At 33.2% G+C, this 18,690-nt stretch overlaps 1 protein-coding gene across 1 annotated transcript in view; it reads right to left on the bottom strand.

The window, feature by feature from the left end:
• LOC145292451 (GTPase Era, mitochondrial-like) overlaps positions 1 to 18,690 on the bottom strand; it is a 251,142-nt gene that overhangs the window by 133,567 nt on the left and 98,885 nt on the right. The window contains exons 3-4 of the mRNA XM_080138727.1: positions 12,463 to 12,590; positions 8,529 to 8,606 (exon numbers count right to left, since the gene is read on the bottom strand). Of these exons, the coding sequence (XP_079994853.1) occupies positions 8,529 to 8,606; positions 12,463 to 12,590 (206 nt within the window). The remainder of the gene's footprint in view (positions 1 to 8,528; positions 8,607 to 12,462; positions 12,591 to 18,690) is intronic.

Raw genomic sequence — 18,690 nt, 5'->3', positions numbered from 1 at the left:
TCAGCTTTTTCAGTCAAAATAAAAGGCATTTATTCATGGTACTTTCCAAAAGAACGCATTGCATCTTACTTTAAAAGTCTATTAGTTCGCTGTTTAGTTTACAAAACTATGCTATCTCGACATGTGTTTAAAATTCTTTCATGCCACCAGAGGTCACACGTTCATCTCACACTGACATGCACTTTTCTGGTTCTCATTATGTGGTGCCCTTTTTATTCTTCACTTTTTTTTTACATTCTTTTCCTCTGCTGTGAGATCATCTCGTCCACTGCATACGTGTTGAGATGCTGCCATTGTTGCTGCATTACATGTCAACAGTTCTGTTACAATGTGTTGAGTGATTAGTATTTATTCTCTCTCTTATATATATATATCTCCAAAACATCTGGTCTTGAGGAGGGAAGACAAACTTGCTGCTATGGTTTCAAATGATCTGAAATAACAGCAAGGGGAGACTTGATTCCAAATATTTCTCATATGTTACATCTCTCCTCTTTTGGAAAAAGGGTACAATTATGAATATCTCCAGTATCAAATAATCCTTATATACTGTGAAATTTACTTTATGTATGAAAACCAAAGAGGGAAGATATAACATATGAGAAATACTTGGAATCAAGTCTCCCCTTGCTGCTATTTCAGATCATTTGAAACCATAGCAACAAGTTTTAGGCTCCCCTTCATCAAGGGCACAGGTTTTGGGGAAATATCAGATATTTTGTAATTCATATGCAAAACTAGGAAAACAAATGGCTATGATTGAAACATTTTATAGCTGTAAAAAAGTGCCAAAAATAGGCTCTGGATAAATAATAGATGATCCCCTAAATGTACGACTTTAAGGGCAAACATCACATAACCCACTACACAATCGGCTCATTAGCTTTCCAACGATCCTTCATTCTGATCAATAGTCGCTGAGATTTGGAACTTATAAAATTGCCAAAAAAGGTGGTGTCTCTCTCTCTCTATATATATAGATACAGATACATATATATCCATATATATATATATATATATATATATATATATATATATATATATATATATATATATATATATACACATATATATATGGATATATCTATTCTGGTAGCCAAAATGAATATTGAAATGCTTATATCTTTGATTCTATAGGACGAACCTACATGAAGATTTGCAAACTTTTTTGAAGATTATACTATTCTATGGTTAAAATTTTATGACAATCGGTAAAAAAGAACCTATATTTTCAAACCGATAAAATATGCCTAAATTTGCTTAGTTTTGCTGCTTTGGAATGAATTTTGCTTAGTTTTTTTTTTTTTTTTTTTTTGCTTGATTGTCTCCTCTGTGGCCTTACTAGACCACTAATATATATATATATATATATATATATATATATATATATATTAAAGTTTATAGTTTAAATACAAAAGACACGTATCATGGTTTAATTGTGCTCTAAACAGAAACATTAATTTTGAAATTAAAAGAAAAAAAAAGAAATTTCTTTTTTATTTTTAACATTTCTTTTGGCCCCTTTTCTTTCTGAAAAAGAGATTATATTCTCGAAATATCAAAGACTTCTACCATCCCGGTTACTTCAAACAGTAAGTCTATTTCACTGTTTTGTATTTGTGATTTATATAGAAAATAAATGGATATATGAAAATATAAAAAAAAAGCTCTACAAGACATCCTCTTTCGTTTGTCCATTTTTGTCTATACATCACATCATTTTAATCCTCGGTTCCCTACATTGCTGTAGCCTTCTTATACTCTTCCATATTTATAAATATGTACATAAGATCAGCACGCTTGCTTGTGACAATGAAACGTTATTTCCGATTAGCGAGTCTGGGTTTCAAAAATTTGCTTTTTTTTTTTTTTTTTTTTTTTACCTATTTCTTATTTTAAATGAAGAAAAAAAAAAAACCGCCAATAGTGGGCATCGTTTCTAAACGAATTATTTAGTCTAAATAGTGTTTTTTGTTTAAAAAAATGGAATAAAAACAAAACAACTACTTGAAGCATTTCACTAATAATTAAATTCGTTCCCCTTTTTAAACGTATATCGTAAAAGTACCTATTTACAATGCCTCCCCACGGGACAGAGCTAGACACCAGGGTCGTTTTTTAACGTGGAGAAAAGGTACAAAAATAAAAATTGTCTCAGTCGTGAAGGACTGCTCCTCCTCCACCGAAAGAGAACAGGAAATGGAAGTGCAGCATCTGAAGAACAGATACTACACTTTGATCTTCGCCAATATAGTATATCGTAAAAATAGTAATAAAAAAAAAAACAAATATGTCGGCTAGCGTCTTTGTTTCACTAATAAAAGAACTGGTGCTACCATTAAACAAAACAAATGATAAAACTATGTTCGGTTCAGATTCTGTAGAAGGAGGCTAATTTTTATTGAAATATAGACTATCCGTGATCTGTTGGGTAAGTATATCTAGCTAAAGAATAGTTAGCATACGGAATTAATGTAAAGCGTTATACTTGTGATGGGAAAAATATTTAATGCAATCATGTACATTTTTTTTTTTTAGATAAGGAAAACATTATTGCATAAGCATATCAAAATGAAAAAAAAAAAAATACAGATAGACAGATTATCCTGAGTCATTGCAACATTAAACTTAATTATACTCCCAGCATATGTGCATATGATTATCTTCACCCGCTTTCAACATCATACATATACTAGCAGCAGCTTGGCATTGCCTAGTTGTAAAATATGCTTAAATATGATATTTTGATTAATGTAGATTTCGAATTTACTATTTTATTATACTGGACTCAATACATAATAATAATTTAAAAAATGACTCGTGGGACACCACCAAGAATCGAAACCAAAACACTTAGCTTATGATTTACTTTTTCCTTTGACATTAATGCCTGAGCTATGAAGACATGTTTGCTGCAAGGCTAAAAATTAAAACATGAACCAATAGCTATTATGCTATGCATGCATAATGCCGTCGTTCGACCTTCAACTAGAAAATTCCATTTTTTTTAATTTTCACATTTTTGCACTGATTTTCCCGGGCTAAAACCCAAATATAATGTTTCGCATGGGTTCGAATACCCTATATATTAAATTTCATGTCTGTAGACCAAAAACTGACAGAGGTGTTTGGTGGGCAAAATTTTTTAAACAAATATATAAACGCATACATAAATATATATATAGAAAGACGTTTGTGTTTACTATAACTTTTTTATGCAAGTATAAATCATGTAGAATATCTGCATGAATATAATTACACGTAATAATTAACTAAAGATGATCATCCCATAAGAAAACCGAAAAAAACTAATAGGAAATTAATTAAAATCAATGTTTAAAAGAATATGCAAATTAGCTAGATCTTTTGCAAATGAATGCAATTTCACGACCCATATATAACAAAGTTGTATTTTCTTTTTAAATAAATAAAAAAAAAGGTTTTTAATATGAATTTCAGTACACAAAAAACCCCAAATTTATAGGAGTATAGATGTTTTTTTTCTTCTTCATTTTTTTTTTCTTTGAAGATTGTAATGCTGGGTATGGAGCAGCCAAACCAGCTGTCAACATTCCCCTACTTTTTATTGAAACCAACCAAGAGCTCTTTTTAGTATCCTTGCTGTTCCCTTAAGTGCAATTGTCTGATCTCTTTTACACTTGGTTCACCAGGAATATTAGTTAGGTAGGTTGGTTGATTGGTTGTTTTTGTTTTACGACATATCAACCCTTTTCAGGTTATTTAATGCCAAATCCAGTGATGTTGAAGAAAAAGTTTTTAATAGAATATATTTTTTTTCTCAAGTCGGTTTCTATTTAACCCATAGTTGGGACCTTAACAGGTACTACCACTCCGGGTCAGAGTGGTCCTGGGAGCAATGGCAATTAAGGGTGGTTCCACACACTCCCCAAAGCCCACAAGCTGGGGCCTCACCATCGGATATCATTTAAGGTCATATCCAGGACCAGTTAGGTAGGACTTGTGTGTGTGTGTATGTGCTTCTCTTCACGCGCTTCCAACTTAAAATAGTCAATAAAACTATTTCTTATACAAAACAAATTAATTTTTGTTTATTTTTATTGTAAAAAAAATAATTTAAGGAAAACACAAGATTAATTTTTTGTTTTGTATTCAAAAAATAATATATGAATAAAAATTTATCATTTTTAATCAATACTTTAATCATTTATGTAACATAAAAAGGATGTTATAATATACAATGAGTCCCCGCTTACCTAGGCCAAAAGCCACACAAGGTTAAGGGTTAAAGAGGTTATTTTGCTAAGTATTTGTGACCTATTTGCGTTTTAAATTATTTTTACAATAAAAAAAAAACAGACAAAAATTTGCTTCTTTTAAGAGAAATAGTTTTTATTTGAGTGTTATATTGCACTTTATAGCTTTGATATAACATAATTGTTACAATATCACGCTTTAGTCGTTGATTTATTCATCTGAAAACAAATTATAAAACTGTGTTCGGTTTAGATTCTGTAGAAGGAGTCTAATTTTTATTGAAATAATAGAAAAGCTACTGTTTTTATATTACAAGGGACGTTATAATATAAAAGGAGTCAGCGAATGACCCGGAAGTTTGTGACAGATTTAACGATGTTGCATACCGAGAGTTAATTAACATCAAAAAACGGTAAGAGAGTCATTTAAAAAAACAAAACAAAATGTTTTTCTAATGTAAAAATTAAAAACAAAATACTTGACCAATTTACGTGATTTAAAAAAATATTTTCTCTGTGTCACGAGTATCACACTTATACATTAATTCTGTATATTAACTATTCCATATAGATATAACATACTGATCTAACGAGTCACGGGTAGTTTACTATATATATATATATATATATATATATATATATATATATATATTAGTTTGGAGATATGGAGTCAACAGTGCATCATGATTATCTCCAAACTTGAATCTATATATATATATGTATGTGTGTATCAAGAAGGAATATTTCAAAATATACTTATCACATTCATAATCATATGTATAAAGGCATTAAAGCCAAGTAGAAAATATACATATGTTTCAGTTAATACAGTTAATATCTTCATAATTAACGGTGTGCGTGTGTGTGTATATATATATATATATATATATATATATATATATATGTGTGTGTGTGTGTGTGTGTGTGTGTGTGCTGATATATATATGACCAAATATGAGGCAATCCATTTTAATATCGAACTTCTTACATCTTTCATCACTTTACTATTGATTCGGCATCTATTTCCACGCGCTTTCCTTACACGAAATATATATATACTTGTTATAATCAAATGAATTCCTGAATTATTCATTGTCCCGACTCAATCATCTTACCTTGCAACAACGTGTGCAGCTATTACGTTTTCACCAGCAAACGACGATGCAAGACTTACATATTTAATTAATCTGACGGCTCCTGGCTATCGGAGAGATACTCACCTCAACAGTCTTGAGCCTGCAAGATTTTCCCCAAGAACCCTCGATTCTCTTCACCAATTTAAATTCTATTCGGAGGAGGGGGGGATGTGGCCGAGTTATATGAGGGCCAACGGCAAGAGGTATCACATCTATGGTGGACAGAGAGGAGAGTAAGAATGGGGTGCTTCTTGTCATCTCTCGAACACCAGGGTGTGCGTAGTGGTGTGGTGTGGGGGAGAAATGTGTCTTTGCTAGGTGTATAGACATGTGTTAGGTATGTTCACTTTTCGGGGTGGCAGGTGTCAGTGAAAAGGTGTTGGTCGACACACTTGCACCTTTTCCATCTTTTATTTCTCAGGTTCCATAAGAAAGCGTTTTGGCACGACGTATATGCCGATCAAAAGTGAGGAACAGTACAGGGGAGGGGGAGGAGTGAAAGGGAAGGAGTTAATAGATATTCCCATGAAAACGAAAAGCAATCTTTTTGATAACTAGCTGCACTCGTGGAAATATCATGGATAGTGTTAGAACGATTAATCAGGATCGGAAAAATCGGAACATTTTGAGATATCGGAATTGGAAAAAATTGAGCCAAATTTCCAATTTCAAAGACGATTTTTTAAATTGTTTTAAATGTTTTTTTTTTTTTTTTTGCATTGCAAATGATAAAATAATAAATGTTTATTGTTTTTAAAATACCAGTAAAACTAACATCTATATATCTTAATAACGAATTTAGGTAAACATGGTACTGTTAAAAATGGCACAGGTAAAAATGGCATGAGTGGATAGGTAGAGAAAAGAAATGGTGCAAGAGAAAAATATAGATGAAAATCTCACATCGCTATTTTCAATCAGTTATGAGCAAAAAGATTAGAGAAAAAAATAGATGTACCCGTGTAATGTATGGCCCCTTTTCCAAGTATGCTTATACTTTTGCGAACATATTTGTACACATTATACAGGGTTTTATAGTAATTTGAAAGTTCATAACCAACAGTTCTATAATGAAATATTTAGAAATTTAAAAAGAATTGGAATCAGGAATTTAGGACAGAGTCGGTAATGTTATCGGAATCAAAAAAGAAAAAAAAAATTTGAATCATCTCATCACTAATCATGGAATTAAGATTTCATAATGAGTGGCATATTTAGGTACTGACCTCCCTAAGAGACAATGGATAACCTCTGAAAGGTTTCCTGTGTAACTAGGAATTTATAGGTAAGCAAGGTTCGCACAATATCCAAGTCTAATCCCAAATCTAAAGAAATCTGAACATGATTGAAAGTAATGCTGAAACGAGTGGAAAGCTGCTATTTTCAATTTTCCTTCTCTAAGATTATTTGTTCTAGCAAGGATTGAAAATCTAGTCTACTCTATTATTTCATTTATAGCTGGAGGAAAGTACCTTGCCTAAAAGTATTAGAATAAGAATTTTCACAACTTCCAAACATATGAAACATTTTATGAATTTCTGAGATGAAGAAGATTAATCATATTTGGATTTTTCGGACTACTGTTCACATCTTGATGTGATGGATATAGTAAGACCCAGTTAAAAGTTACACTCTCCTGGAGTTCAATGCTCAGTGCAAGCGACACTGAATATACAATTGCAAATTACTTAGGACTTTTATACAATCATGGCTGATGAAACAAAAGCATACTAACCCTGTGAATTAAATACAGGGTTGTGTTAAAAATTCCGTGCAGATACCCAAAGTTTAACAGAAAGATTTCTGAGTTCGATAAGATGCATTGAAATGTGAAAATACTTAAGATGAGAACATTAATCTGAAGAATCCAAATAATACAAATTATGACACTTAGTATTTGCAAATGGTCACTCATCTGAGTACTGATCAGTTTAAACATTGCTTAACTTTATTGATTTTGATGATAAGCAATGTTTCAATGATATTCAGCTGTAATACAGGTAGCAACACTAACAATAATATTGAGATAATTTTTCGAAATATAATCCTTCTTGGTATATAATGTCCGTGATGAAAAATAAAAAAAATCCATCAATTTTCTGGTTTCAAATATATTGTTATAAAGACGAGTATAACTGAATACATTCCAATCAGTCGAATCTGGGTTCTATCCTGTCTTAGGGCACATTTAAAACGAAACAAAAAAACATCTATAAATATAAAAGCGAAAATGTATGTATGTATGTGTGTTCGCTTTTTCTGTATGTCTACAAAAGGCTTCTTTCAGAGAAGCGGTCGGTCGGTTCACAACTTTTTAAAACTTTTTATATCACATATAAATCGTAATATCTCACAGTTAACAACGAAGCTTGCCTGTCTATTTAATTTGCCCGATTTCGGGAAGATAATTATTCAACATTTGTCGCTCGCCGCATGTGGGTTAGTCTTTTTTCTATAACAAGTCAAACTTGACCTCATTAACTCCTTAAAACGAGCACCTGCTAAATCCAAGTAATTAAATAAATTCAAACGTGTTTCCATAAGCATGTCGCGGTGGGGCAATGGTTAACGTTGCACTTTTTTTTTTTTCACACTTTAATTTACAACTTTGCCTCAACGGTTCGGGTTCGATCCTCATACTTACTTTTTTTTTTTTAACCCCCCCCACCTCCAAACACTCGGGTAACGCTGGGTACCCCTCGCTAGTTAAAATGAAAAGTAAACATGCAATGGATCAACCTATGCCTTAGGAGTAAAATTGATATTGAGATGAAACCGGTTCATGTTTTTGCAATAAGAATGTTCATAAAAACATGAGACGTAGAATATAGTAGAGGACTTGGAAATAGAGTACAACAATATTGGAGAGTCTCCGTTCACGTTTGACAACTGCAAAAGGAAATGCAATGTTTTATCCTATTTATACATCGAAATTTCTAGAAATTAAAAAAAAAGGAATATAGAATAAGTAATTAATCTCAAAAGAAAACTCATTTTAATGACTCCCCACCCAATGTAAAAAAAAAAAAAAAATGGCATCTTTTGAAAAGATTTTTACATAAATTAATTAAAAAAAAAAAAATTGTGAGATTTTAAAGTAGCTCTGGTTATGTGGATGAAATCAGAAAATAATGGTAAAGTTTGAATATCTACTTACAATTTGCGCATCGTTATGCGTCATGGATGCAATCGTGTTCTTTCGTGTTGTATGGACTTTGCTTGAAACTGGAGCAACCTGAAAAATGGGAGGAAATAAAAATCAGATAAAACAATCGGAATGTAAGGCTTGAATAATACAAGTTGTGTGGAACAATGTGCGCTCCATCTGGCTCGACAATCACCGAGCCCAATGCTGTTTCCATGGTTTTCTTCTTCATCTTCCATTCTGGTCATGTCGTTATCTCTCACGTTAGCGGCTGACGAGAGGGGGAGGGGCACCAAAACTTTTTCATCGACACCTGCCACCCCCAAAAAATGAACATACCTAACACATGTCTATACACCTAGCAAATACACATTTTTCATGCAACAGCACTAAGACTAAATGCATTCTTAACCTGGAATTCGGCAAGATCAAGAAAATACCATAATAATCATAAACTATAACATAGTTAAGTGGTCAGTTAGGGAGATGAAAATTAATGGTTTTCAATACTTTATTAACCCAATCTTTAAGTAGTAGAGGTTAGATTGTTTTGCTTTATGGCATAATAACTCCTTGAGTTATTTAATGCTGGATCTAATAATTTTGAAAAAAAAAAAAGGTGTATAATTTAAGTTCTTTATATTTTCAGACATTTATTCATGGAGTTTGGTTGGTTCATTTTACGGCATATCAACCTTTTTGGGGCCAATTAATGCCATTTTTTTAAAAAGACATTTTGCATTCCTAATACATTAATAATAAAAAATAAAGAAAGCATTTTTTACAGATATATATAGGTTGATACATAAGTCACTTTAACATTATAAAATGAAATGTATTTTTTTTTCAATAAATTAATTTTTCTTTTTCTTTTCAGATTTATAAAATTATATGGTAAATTGAAACACGAATAAAATCACAACCAAAGAAAGAGTAAAGACAGATACTAAATTATATGCTAACTTGTACGTGTGTGTGTGTGTATACATATATATATATGTTTGTGTGTGTGTGATGAGAACAATGGAAATAGTATTCCAATGAAATGGAGAAATAAAAAGAAAATAAAACTCATATTTTTTTAAAATACATTAACAGCTATATGACGTTATTAAAAATCTCCCTCTCTTTAACAAAGCCCCCCCCCCTTTTTATTTCCAACATCTTTTTCTGTTGCTGAAATGGAACAGTGTCACACTTTTCACATGAAAATTTTCAAATATTTGTATTGGTAAAACTGTTGTTTTCTTTCTTTTTTTGTTTTCTTTCCTTTTTTTCTTCTCTCTTGCCATATATATATATTGTCTATATGGAAATCACACACTGACAAATTGCCCCATATACCCCGCAACCATCTGCCACTGCACACATGTGGTCTACAAACTAGAATGCTCTGCCTATGGAAAATTCTATGTGGGTAGCACCACGAGGCCCCTACATATAAGAATAAAAGAACACACACAAAGCATAGTCATTCCACAAACACCTCAATGCCTGCGGAAACACCAATACATCTATTAAAGTCGATATTTTAGCCACAGAACGCAATATTGGGAATCTCCGCATAAAGGAATCACTACTAATATCCAAACTACGGCCGGAACTCAACAACAGACTAGAGCTCGGATCATCATTCATCATATAACACTACACACAGCTTCCACCAAAGACTTACCACCACACCGTACAACCCCAAACCATTAGAACGGGTATACCACTACACACCTCTCATGCACCACCTGGCTAACCTACAGCCCAGGCAGGGTATTACTATAAGCCCCCATTCAATATAAACTAAAAAAAATAAATAAAAAAGAAAATTAATAAATAAAAATAAAGAAAGAAAGAAGGAAAAAATAGCAATATAGATATAATAAAAAAAAGAAAATAGTAATAAATAGCTAATTGAAGTAATATAAACTAATTTAAAGAAAAGGAAAAAAAACTGAATTAAGCTAACCCACCTATTCAAACCCAAATAACACTATCAAACACAATTAAACATACATAAATGCAATCCCACAATAAAGAGCACAAATAACATTTAATCAAATAATAACAACACAATTCACCAAAAGTGTGTGCATGAGCACAGGTGCGAGTGTGCATATGTGCATCTATGTGTGAGTGTGTGTATGTACATTTGCACGCATGGTTGGGTATGCATGCATATACGGGTATGAGTGTGTGGTGTGTATGTGCATGTGTGAACGTATGTGTATGTACATGTATGTATGTGTATAGTGGTACCTGTGCTGTACATGTAACAACAACTACACAAGCCCATGAAAAGTAAAGAGAAGATATATATGTATGTATATGTATATGCGTGTATGTGTATATATATGCATATGTATGTGTGTGTATATATATATAATATAAAAAATTTAAAAGAAAGATGGAAAAAAGACGAAAACTAATAAGCCGACAAACCTCGTCTTCTCTCATCAACACTGACTATATCTCATTCCTCGCATTGTGATAGCCTTCTAAATCTCTACTACATACCTATCCCACACAATGCTTCAAGCAAACTACATATCAATTCTATATATATATATATATATATATATGCTAGTAGGGAGACCCGACGTTGCCAGGGATTGAATGATGATCAACAAATATTTACACTCATATTTCTATTGTCATCAAAATCGATTAAATTGCCCATTTTTCAATCAAATAGATCGATTGCCTGCTCAAGTTGGGGGCCCATCACGGTGCACGGGAAGCTATACCTGTCTCCCCACTGTGACTTAGTCCACAATACATTGTAGTCTATGTTGCCCTGTAGAGAACCTGTTTATTTTATAAAATTATTTTTATATATATGGCTTGAATTAAAGTTTAAAATGCAAACGTCTAGTATCATGGTTCAGTTATGCTCTAAACAGAAACATTCATTTCAAACGCGTCCTTGCCATATCAAAAAACATACTGTTGATTTTATATGCAGAGCCTTTCTGTTTGTGTGGTAGTAAAACTTCTCAAACGCACTTGTGATGTTAGGCTGTATAAAAGTGTTAACTTTAGTGAAAATCCCCTGTTATTTCTTTCATTGGATTTTTTTTCGCTTATTGATACTTATCAAAGACATTCTGATACAAAACATATCTAAGAACACTGCCAGATACATAAAGTATATTTTTGTGTGAAATTTCATAAAAATCGGCCAAGTTGTTTTGTAGATCATAGGGTACGAACACACACACAAACCCAGACAAAGCTCTTTCATCCGAAAGGATGAAGCACCAGTGTCTGTAGGTATTTAATAATTATTATAGTAAATAATTATGTCAGCCCCTTTAAGAAACTTGTTTCTTATTGTTGAGCACTTTTAGTTGAAATAAAAGTCAGTCAATTTAGCTCTTATGTTCAAATCATCATATAATGATTAGATCACTCAGACAGATGTTAAAAAAAACATTTAAAAATAAATGTTTAAATTTCAACAGTATTTCTTGCGGTTAACGGTGGCCAGAGATGACTTCTGCAGCTGAGTTTGAATCTATCGGCTAGTGTTAATCATGACACCCTGCACTGATGATTCCCGAAAGGATGAAACACTAGTATCTCTAGTTATTTAATAATTAATAATTATTATAGTAAATAATTATATAATACACACACACACACACACACACATGTAAAATACCAACACTCATACAGAATATATAAATGCCATTCAATAAATGTGATGGATTTTACAATGCGTTGACTCCCATTCCATGAATAAGAGTTCTTTTTGCCAAGCAATATGCAAATTAATTAACCTTTCGGCATTGATCACACACACATGATTAGTATATTAAAAAGATGTTGTTCTACTGTGAATATAAACTTGTCATTTTAATCTTACTACTTGTGCGACAAATGTCTCAACTTTAAAACTATACAGATGAGAAGGGAAAACGTAAGCAAAAACCTGACGAAAAAAAAATCTTACCTTCCATTTCATGAGTTGATTGGTTAAAGTTGATTTTCCTGAATTTGGAATTCCAATGATTGAAAACTTCAAAATCTTTGAATTGAGTGGCTGGTCTGGTGGCAATGCATATTTGCTGTTCTGTTCATCTGAAGACAAAAAAAAAAAAGAAACAATTGTTGATTATTAAAAAGTACTTTCATCTATATTTTTAATATATTTTTTATTACTGAATGGAGATGTTTCAGATAATTAACCGCATTATAATAAATATGGAACACATTGTTTTAATATTTCTTCTCACACTGGAAATTTAATAACAACAAATATTAAAAAAAAAATAATTCTACCAAATAATAATTTTTTTTTTGATGGATGAATTTATAAATAATAATGAAAATAATAATTAAAAAAAACCCTAAGAAAATTTGATCCGTATATTATTTTGTAAACCTCCACTCTATAACAAAGATTAATGTGTATTTATTTGTACATAAATACAAATCCATTCCATTATACAAAAGTTAGCAAGTAAAAAATGTGTCTATTTTTAGCCCCCAGACGAAATGATTTCAGGTGGTGAAAAGGGAGAAAACCAATAGCAAGTTAGACAGACCTCGTCATCTGAAATAAATTAGGAACAAAAATCCTCCACTTTAAATAAAAAAATCAATGGTGTTTTTTCTTCCTTTAGGTCAGCAAAAATGATAATTTATATCTGAAAAAATAAATTAATTCTATGATTTTATATGAATATCAGCGTGAACATTGATAAATCATAACTCATTTTTTCTAGGTGTTTTTGGCAGAAAGTATACACTAGTATATATGAAGAATCATAGTGATAAAATACATCTTCATGGGTAACTATATATATATATATATATATAAGTAGGTTGTAGTTTGCTTGAAGCATTGTTGAAGAAAATTATAAGGTAAAATTAAAAGCCAAGAACAATGCGAGATTTTTTTTTTTTATATAGAGTAAAATTAAATGCAAACAAAAGAAATAAAGTTCTTTTTTTTATTGTTTGTTTTTTCTTTTTCACACAAATTTTAACTCTAAACAACAGTAATTTTTTTTTCTGTTGTATTCAATGGTGATATAAATCTCAATATATTTCAGACTTATTAGTCCATTTTCAAGAGAAGACAGCGGAAGAGTGTTCAAAATTGGAAAAGTAGCCGCAGAGTTTGCCACGTGATACCGCGAAATATAGAACAAAAAATGACGTTAGGAGAACGTTAAAATAAATCAGTTGATGTTTGAAATACTTGTTGCGTTTGTGAATCAAGGGAGATGACTATTCAAGCAAGGTTTTTTTTTTTTTTTTTTAATTATTGTTTTTCTTATGTTTTAAACTTATATTATAAAAGCGGAGCTCAATTCCAGTCTATTGTTTAGTGTGGGAGTATTTTTTGAAATAATTAAAGATTCGAGGATACGAAGTTGACCTACGTTTCTTGAAGAAGCAAGAATGTTGATGTGAAAATCTGGTTCTGAATTAATGCAAGTGCGAATATGTTTATAGAACGACGAAGCAGTAGTGTTTAAGTGCTCTTTAATGCGGTGATGAAGCAATCTGGTAGTGCTTCCGATGTAAGATGCACTGCATTTAGCGCATTGTAGGTCGTAAACAACGTGGTTCTTAAAGCATAAACCTGTGTGTGATATTGGGCAATTAGAGAGTGAACAAGGGGAAGGTGTATGCGATGGATGTTTTCGGTTGAGCTGTTGTCTTAAAGTAGATCCAGTGTGGATGAGTTGAATGTTGAGCCCCTCGCTGCGGATGGCTTTTCGGATTGAAGATGAGATTTTGTCACTGAGGAAGGGTAGTTTTAGAAAACAATTGTTAGAGAAGGGTCGGGTGTTGCGTTTTTTCTTTTTAAGTGAGGATAGGATCGTATTAGGGTAGCCGTTTAGTGAGAGGGTCTGTAGGAAATTGTTAGTGTGTGTATGTTTGTCGGAGATGTTAGTGCATTTGTCTTGTATGCGTGAGATTTCGGCATGTGCGTAGTTTAGTTTGTCCTTGAGAGGTAGCGCAGATTTGAAATGTACGAAGAGGCGTTTGCTGGCGGGTTTTCTGTAGAATTCAGTGCATATGGCACCATTTTTTTTTATTTGTATTTTAAAATCAAGTAGAGAAAGAGATTCAGAAGAGTCTGGGTGTTCTATAGTAAATTTTAAGTTTGGGTCTGCGTTATTGAATTTGTGGAAAATGTTAATAGCTTCTTCGCGGGAGTATGTGATAATTAAAATGTCATCGATATATCTAGTAAAAAGGAGATAAGAATAGCAGGTACTAAGGGTGTGTCTTTCGAGTTTGTCCATATAAGCAATGGCAAGAATACCGGATAGACTGGAGCCCATGGGTAGTCCAGATACTTGTTTGAACGTGTTTTGTAGGAAAGTAAAGTAAGTGTTGTCTACTATAATACGGAGGAGTTGTAAGAGATCTCCTGGAGTAATTCCGAAGCATTGTGGGTTTTTAGATGCTATAATGTCTGCCATGAGATTAATGGCTGGATGTGCAGGAATGGAGGTGTATAAAGAAACGACGTCTAGGCTAAATGGGTATCTGTATAGTTTGAGTAGATGGTGTGGTAGATCGTTGAGTCTGTTAATTACTTGGTTGGAACTACTAACATGGGCTGGGAAGGTAGAGAGTAGAGGTTTAAGTAGGCGGGATATTAACCAAGAGATTTTATAAAGGGGACCGTTAACGCTTGAAACAATGGGTCTGATCTGTGTGTGTGTGCTATTTTTGTGGGTTTTAATAAGGTGATAAAAGGTAGGTAATTTGCTGTATTTAGTAATAAAATTTAGTCTGTGTTGTTTTGGGAGATTTCTTTTAAAACAAATTTGAGACCATGTCTTGTTAATGTCGTTCTCAATACGAGCAGCAGTGATATTATGTGCTGGGGTGTAAAGGTCGGTATTGGAAAGATGCTCTATAGCAAGGTTGTTATAAGATTCTTGTGATATAACGCAAAATTCTCTGCCCTTATCAGAGGGTAAGTAAACTAAATCTTTGTCTTTAAGGGATTTAAGGGTGAGGTATTGGTTCCTGGTAAGATTGGGGGTAATATGGTGTTGTTCGCGTTCAAGTATTCTGAGGATTTTATGCTTTAACCTTGAAAGTTTTAGATCTAGTGGAATATTATTAGGAGGTGGGTATAAAGGGTGATCAAGCTGAAAAACAGGAAAAGAGGTGTTGTGATTACCTGAGAGGTTGAGGGGGGTGTCCTTGTTATCGTGCGGGGCAAAAGCGTGCAGCCATTTAAGGTGGTAAGCAGTTCTGCAGAACTGCGTTTCTATGTTGAGTTTAGCTTTATCCGTCAGTTTCATTGTGGTTATAAACTTAGGGCCAAGTGAAAGGAGATCCGTTTCAGTTGTGGAAAGAGAGTTAGTGAGGTCAGTTACGAGAAGATGATCTTTAAGGGACTTGTCGGTGGAAGAATCCTGTGAATTATGTATGTGTCTGTTGTAGACCGGTTTATTAGTTTTTTGTTTAAGCCAAGTAAATTTGCGTATGAGACGTTTCTGTTCATTGTTGAAGCTGGAATGGTATGCGCGGTCGATCAGAGATTGGATGTTGTTTAGCGAATGACCGTTAGGGGTAGATGAAGTGAGTGAATTCCGGAGGTTCTTGACTGAATTAATATGGCCATGTAGAGTCCGGTGGTGTTGCTTAATGATTATTTTGAAGCAATAGTCATATATAAATTGTCGTGATATCACACACAGGTTTATGCTTTAAGAACCACGTTGTTTACGACCTACAATGCGCTAAATGCAGTGCATCTTACATCGGAAGCACTACCAGATTGCTTCATCACCGCATTAAAGAGCACTTAAACACTACTGCTTCGTCGTTCTATAAACATATTCGCACTTGCATTAATTCAGAACCAGATTTTCACATCAACATTCTTGCTTCTTCAAGAAACGTAGGTCAACTTCGTATCCTCGAATCTTTAATTATTTCAAAAAATACTCCCACACTAAACAATAGACTGGAATTGAGCTCCGCTTTTATAATATAAGTTTAAAACATAAGAAAAACAATAATTAAAAAAAAAAAAAAAAAAACCTTGCTTGAATAGTCATCTCCCTTGATTCACAAACGCAACAAGTATTTCAAACATCAACTGATTTATTTTAACGTTCTCCTAACGTCATTTTTTGTTCTATATTTCGCGGTATCACGTGGCAAACTCTGCGGCTACTTTTCCAATTTTGAACACTCTTCCGCTGTCTTCTCTTGAAAATGGACTAATAAGTCTGAAATATATTGAGATTTATATCACCATTGAATACAACAGAAAAAAAAAATTACTGTTGTTTAGAGTTAAAATTTGTGTGAAAAAGAAAAAACAAACAACAAAAAAAAGAACTTTATTTCTTTTGTTTGCATTTAATTTTACTCTATATAAAAAAAAAAAATCTCGCATTGTTCTTGGCTTTTAATTTTACCTTATAATTTTCTTCAACAATGCTTCAAGCAAACTACAACCTACTTATATCCCTCAGTCTCAGCCAGACAGAGTTTGCACTCATGAAGAGCATCTTCAAAACTACGGAAAAACGTGCTAGAGTCAACTGCAAAATCTACTTTTTGAAAAAACGCCGTAAAAACAAAATTATTCCTAACACAATCAGGAACATAAATCTGCCAACATGTTTCCGTTTTCTACACACTTCACGACAATTTATATATGACTATTGCTTCAAAATAATCATTAAGCAACACCACCGGACTCTACATGGCCATATTAATTCAGTCAAGAACCTCCGGAATTCACTCACTTCATCTACCCCTAACGGTCATTCGCTAAACAACATCCAATCTCTGATCGACCGCGCATACCATTCTAGCTTCAACAATGAACAGAAACGTCTCATACGCAAATTTACTTGGCTTAAACAGAAAACTAATAAACCGGTCTACAACAGACACATACATAATTCACAGGATTCTTCCACCGACAAGTCCCTTAAAGATCATCTTCTCGTAACTGACCTCACTAACTCTCTTTCCACAACTGAAACGGATCTCCTTTCACTTGGCCCTAAGTTTATCACCACAATGAAACTGACGGATAAAGCTAAACTCAATATAGAAACGCAGTTCTGCAGAACTGCTTACCACCTTAAATGGCTGCACGCTTTTGCCCCGCACGATAACAAGGACACCCCCCTCAACCTCTCAGGTAATCACAACACCTCTTTTCCTGTTTTTCAGTTTGATCACCCTTTATACCCACCTCCTAATAATATTCCACTAGATCTAAAACTTTCAAGGTTAAAGCATAAAATCCTCAGAATACTTGAACGCGAACAACACCATATTACCCCCAATCTTACCAGGAACCAATACCTCACCCTTAAATCCCTTAAAGACAAAGATTTAGTTTACTTACCCTCTGATAAGGGCAGAGAATTTTGCGTTATATCACAGGAATCTTATAACAACCTTGCTATAGAGCATCTTTCCAATACCGACCTTTACACCCCAGCACATAATATCACTGCTGCTCGTATTGAGAACAACATTAACAAGACATGGTCTCAAATTTGTTTTAAAAGAAATCTCCCAAAACAACACAGACTAAATTTTATTACTAAATACAGCAAATTACCTACCTTTTATCACCTTATTAAAACCCACAAAAATAGCACACACACACAGATCAGACCCATTGTTTCAAGCGTTAACGGTCCCCTTTATAAAATCTCTTGGTTAATATCCCGCCTACTTAAACCTCTACTCTCTACCTTCCCAGCCCATGTTAGTAGTTCCAACCAAGTAATTAACAGACTCAACGATCTACCACACCATCTACTCAAACTATACAGATACCCATTTAGCCTAGACGTCGTTTCTTTATACACCTCCATTCCTGCACATCCAGCCATTAATCTCATGGCAGACATTATAGCATCTAAAAACCCACAATGCTTCGGAATTACTCCAGGAGATCTCTTACAACTCCTCCGTATTATAGTAGACAACACTTACTTTACTTTCCTACAAAACACGTTCAAACAAGTATCTGGACTACCCATGGGCTCCAGTCTATCCGGTATTCTTGCCATTGCTTATATGGACAAACTCGAAAGACACACTCTTAGTACCTGCTATTCTTATCTCCTTTTTACTAGATATATCGATGACATTTTAATTATCACATACTCCCGCGAAGAAGCTATTAACATTTTCCACAAATTCAATAACGCAAACCCAA

Source organism: Euprymna scolopes, chromosome 2, assembly GCF_053919585.1.
Source record: "Euprymna scolopes isolate OS-2025 chromosome 2, ASM5391958v1, whole genome shotgun sequence".
Taxonomy (NCBI): domain Eukaryota; kingdom Metazoa; phylum Mollusca; class Cephalopoda; order Sepiida; family Sepiolidae; genus Euprymna; species Euprymna scolopes.
Note: the sequence above shows the minus strand (reverse complement) of the source record. Positions and strands in the feature narration are given on the sequence as shown.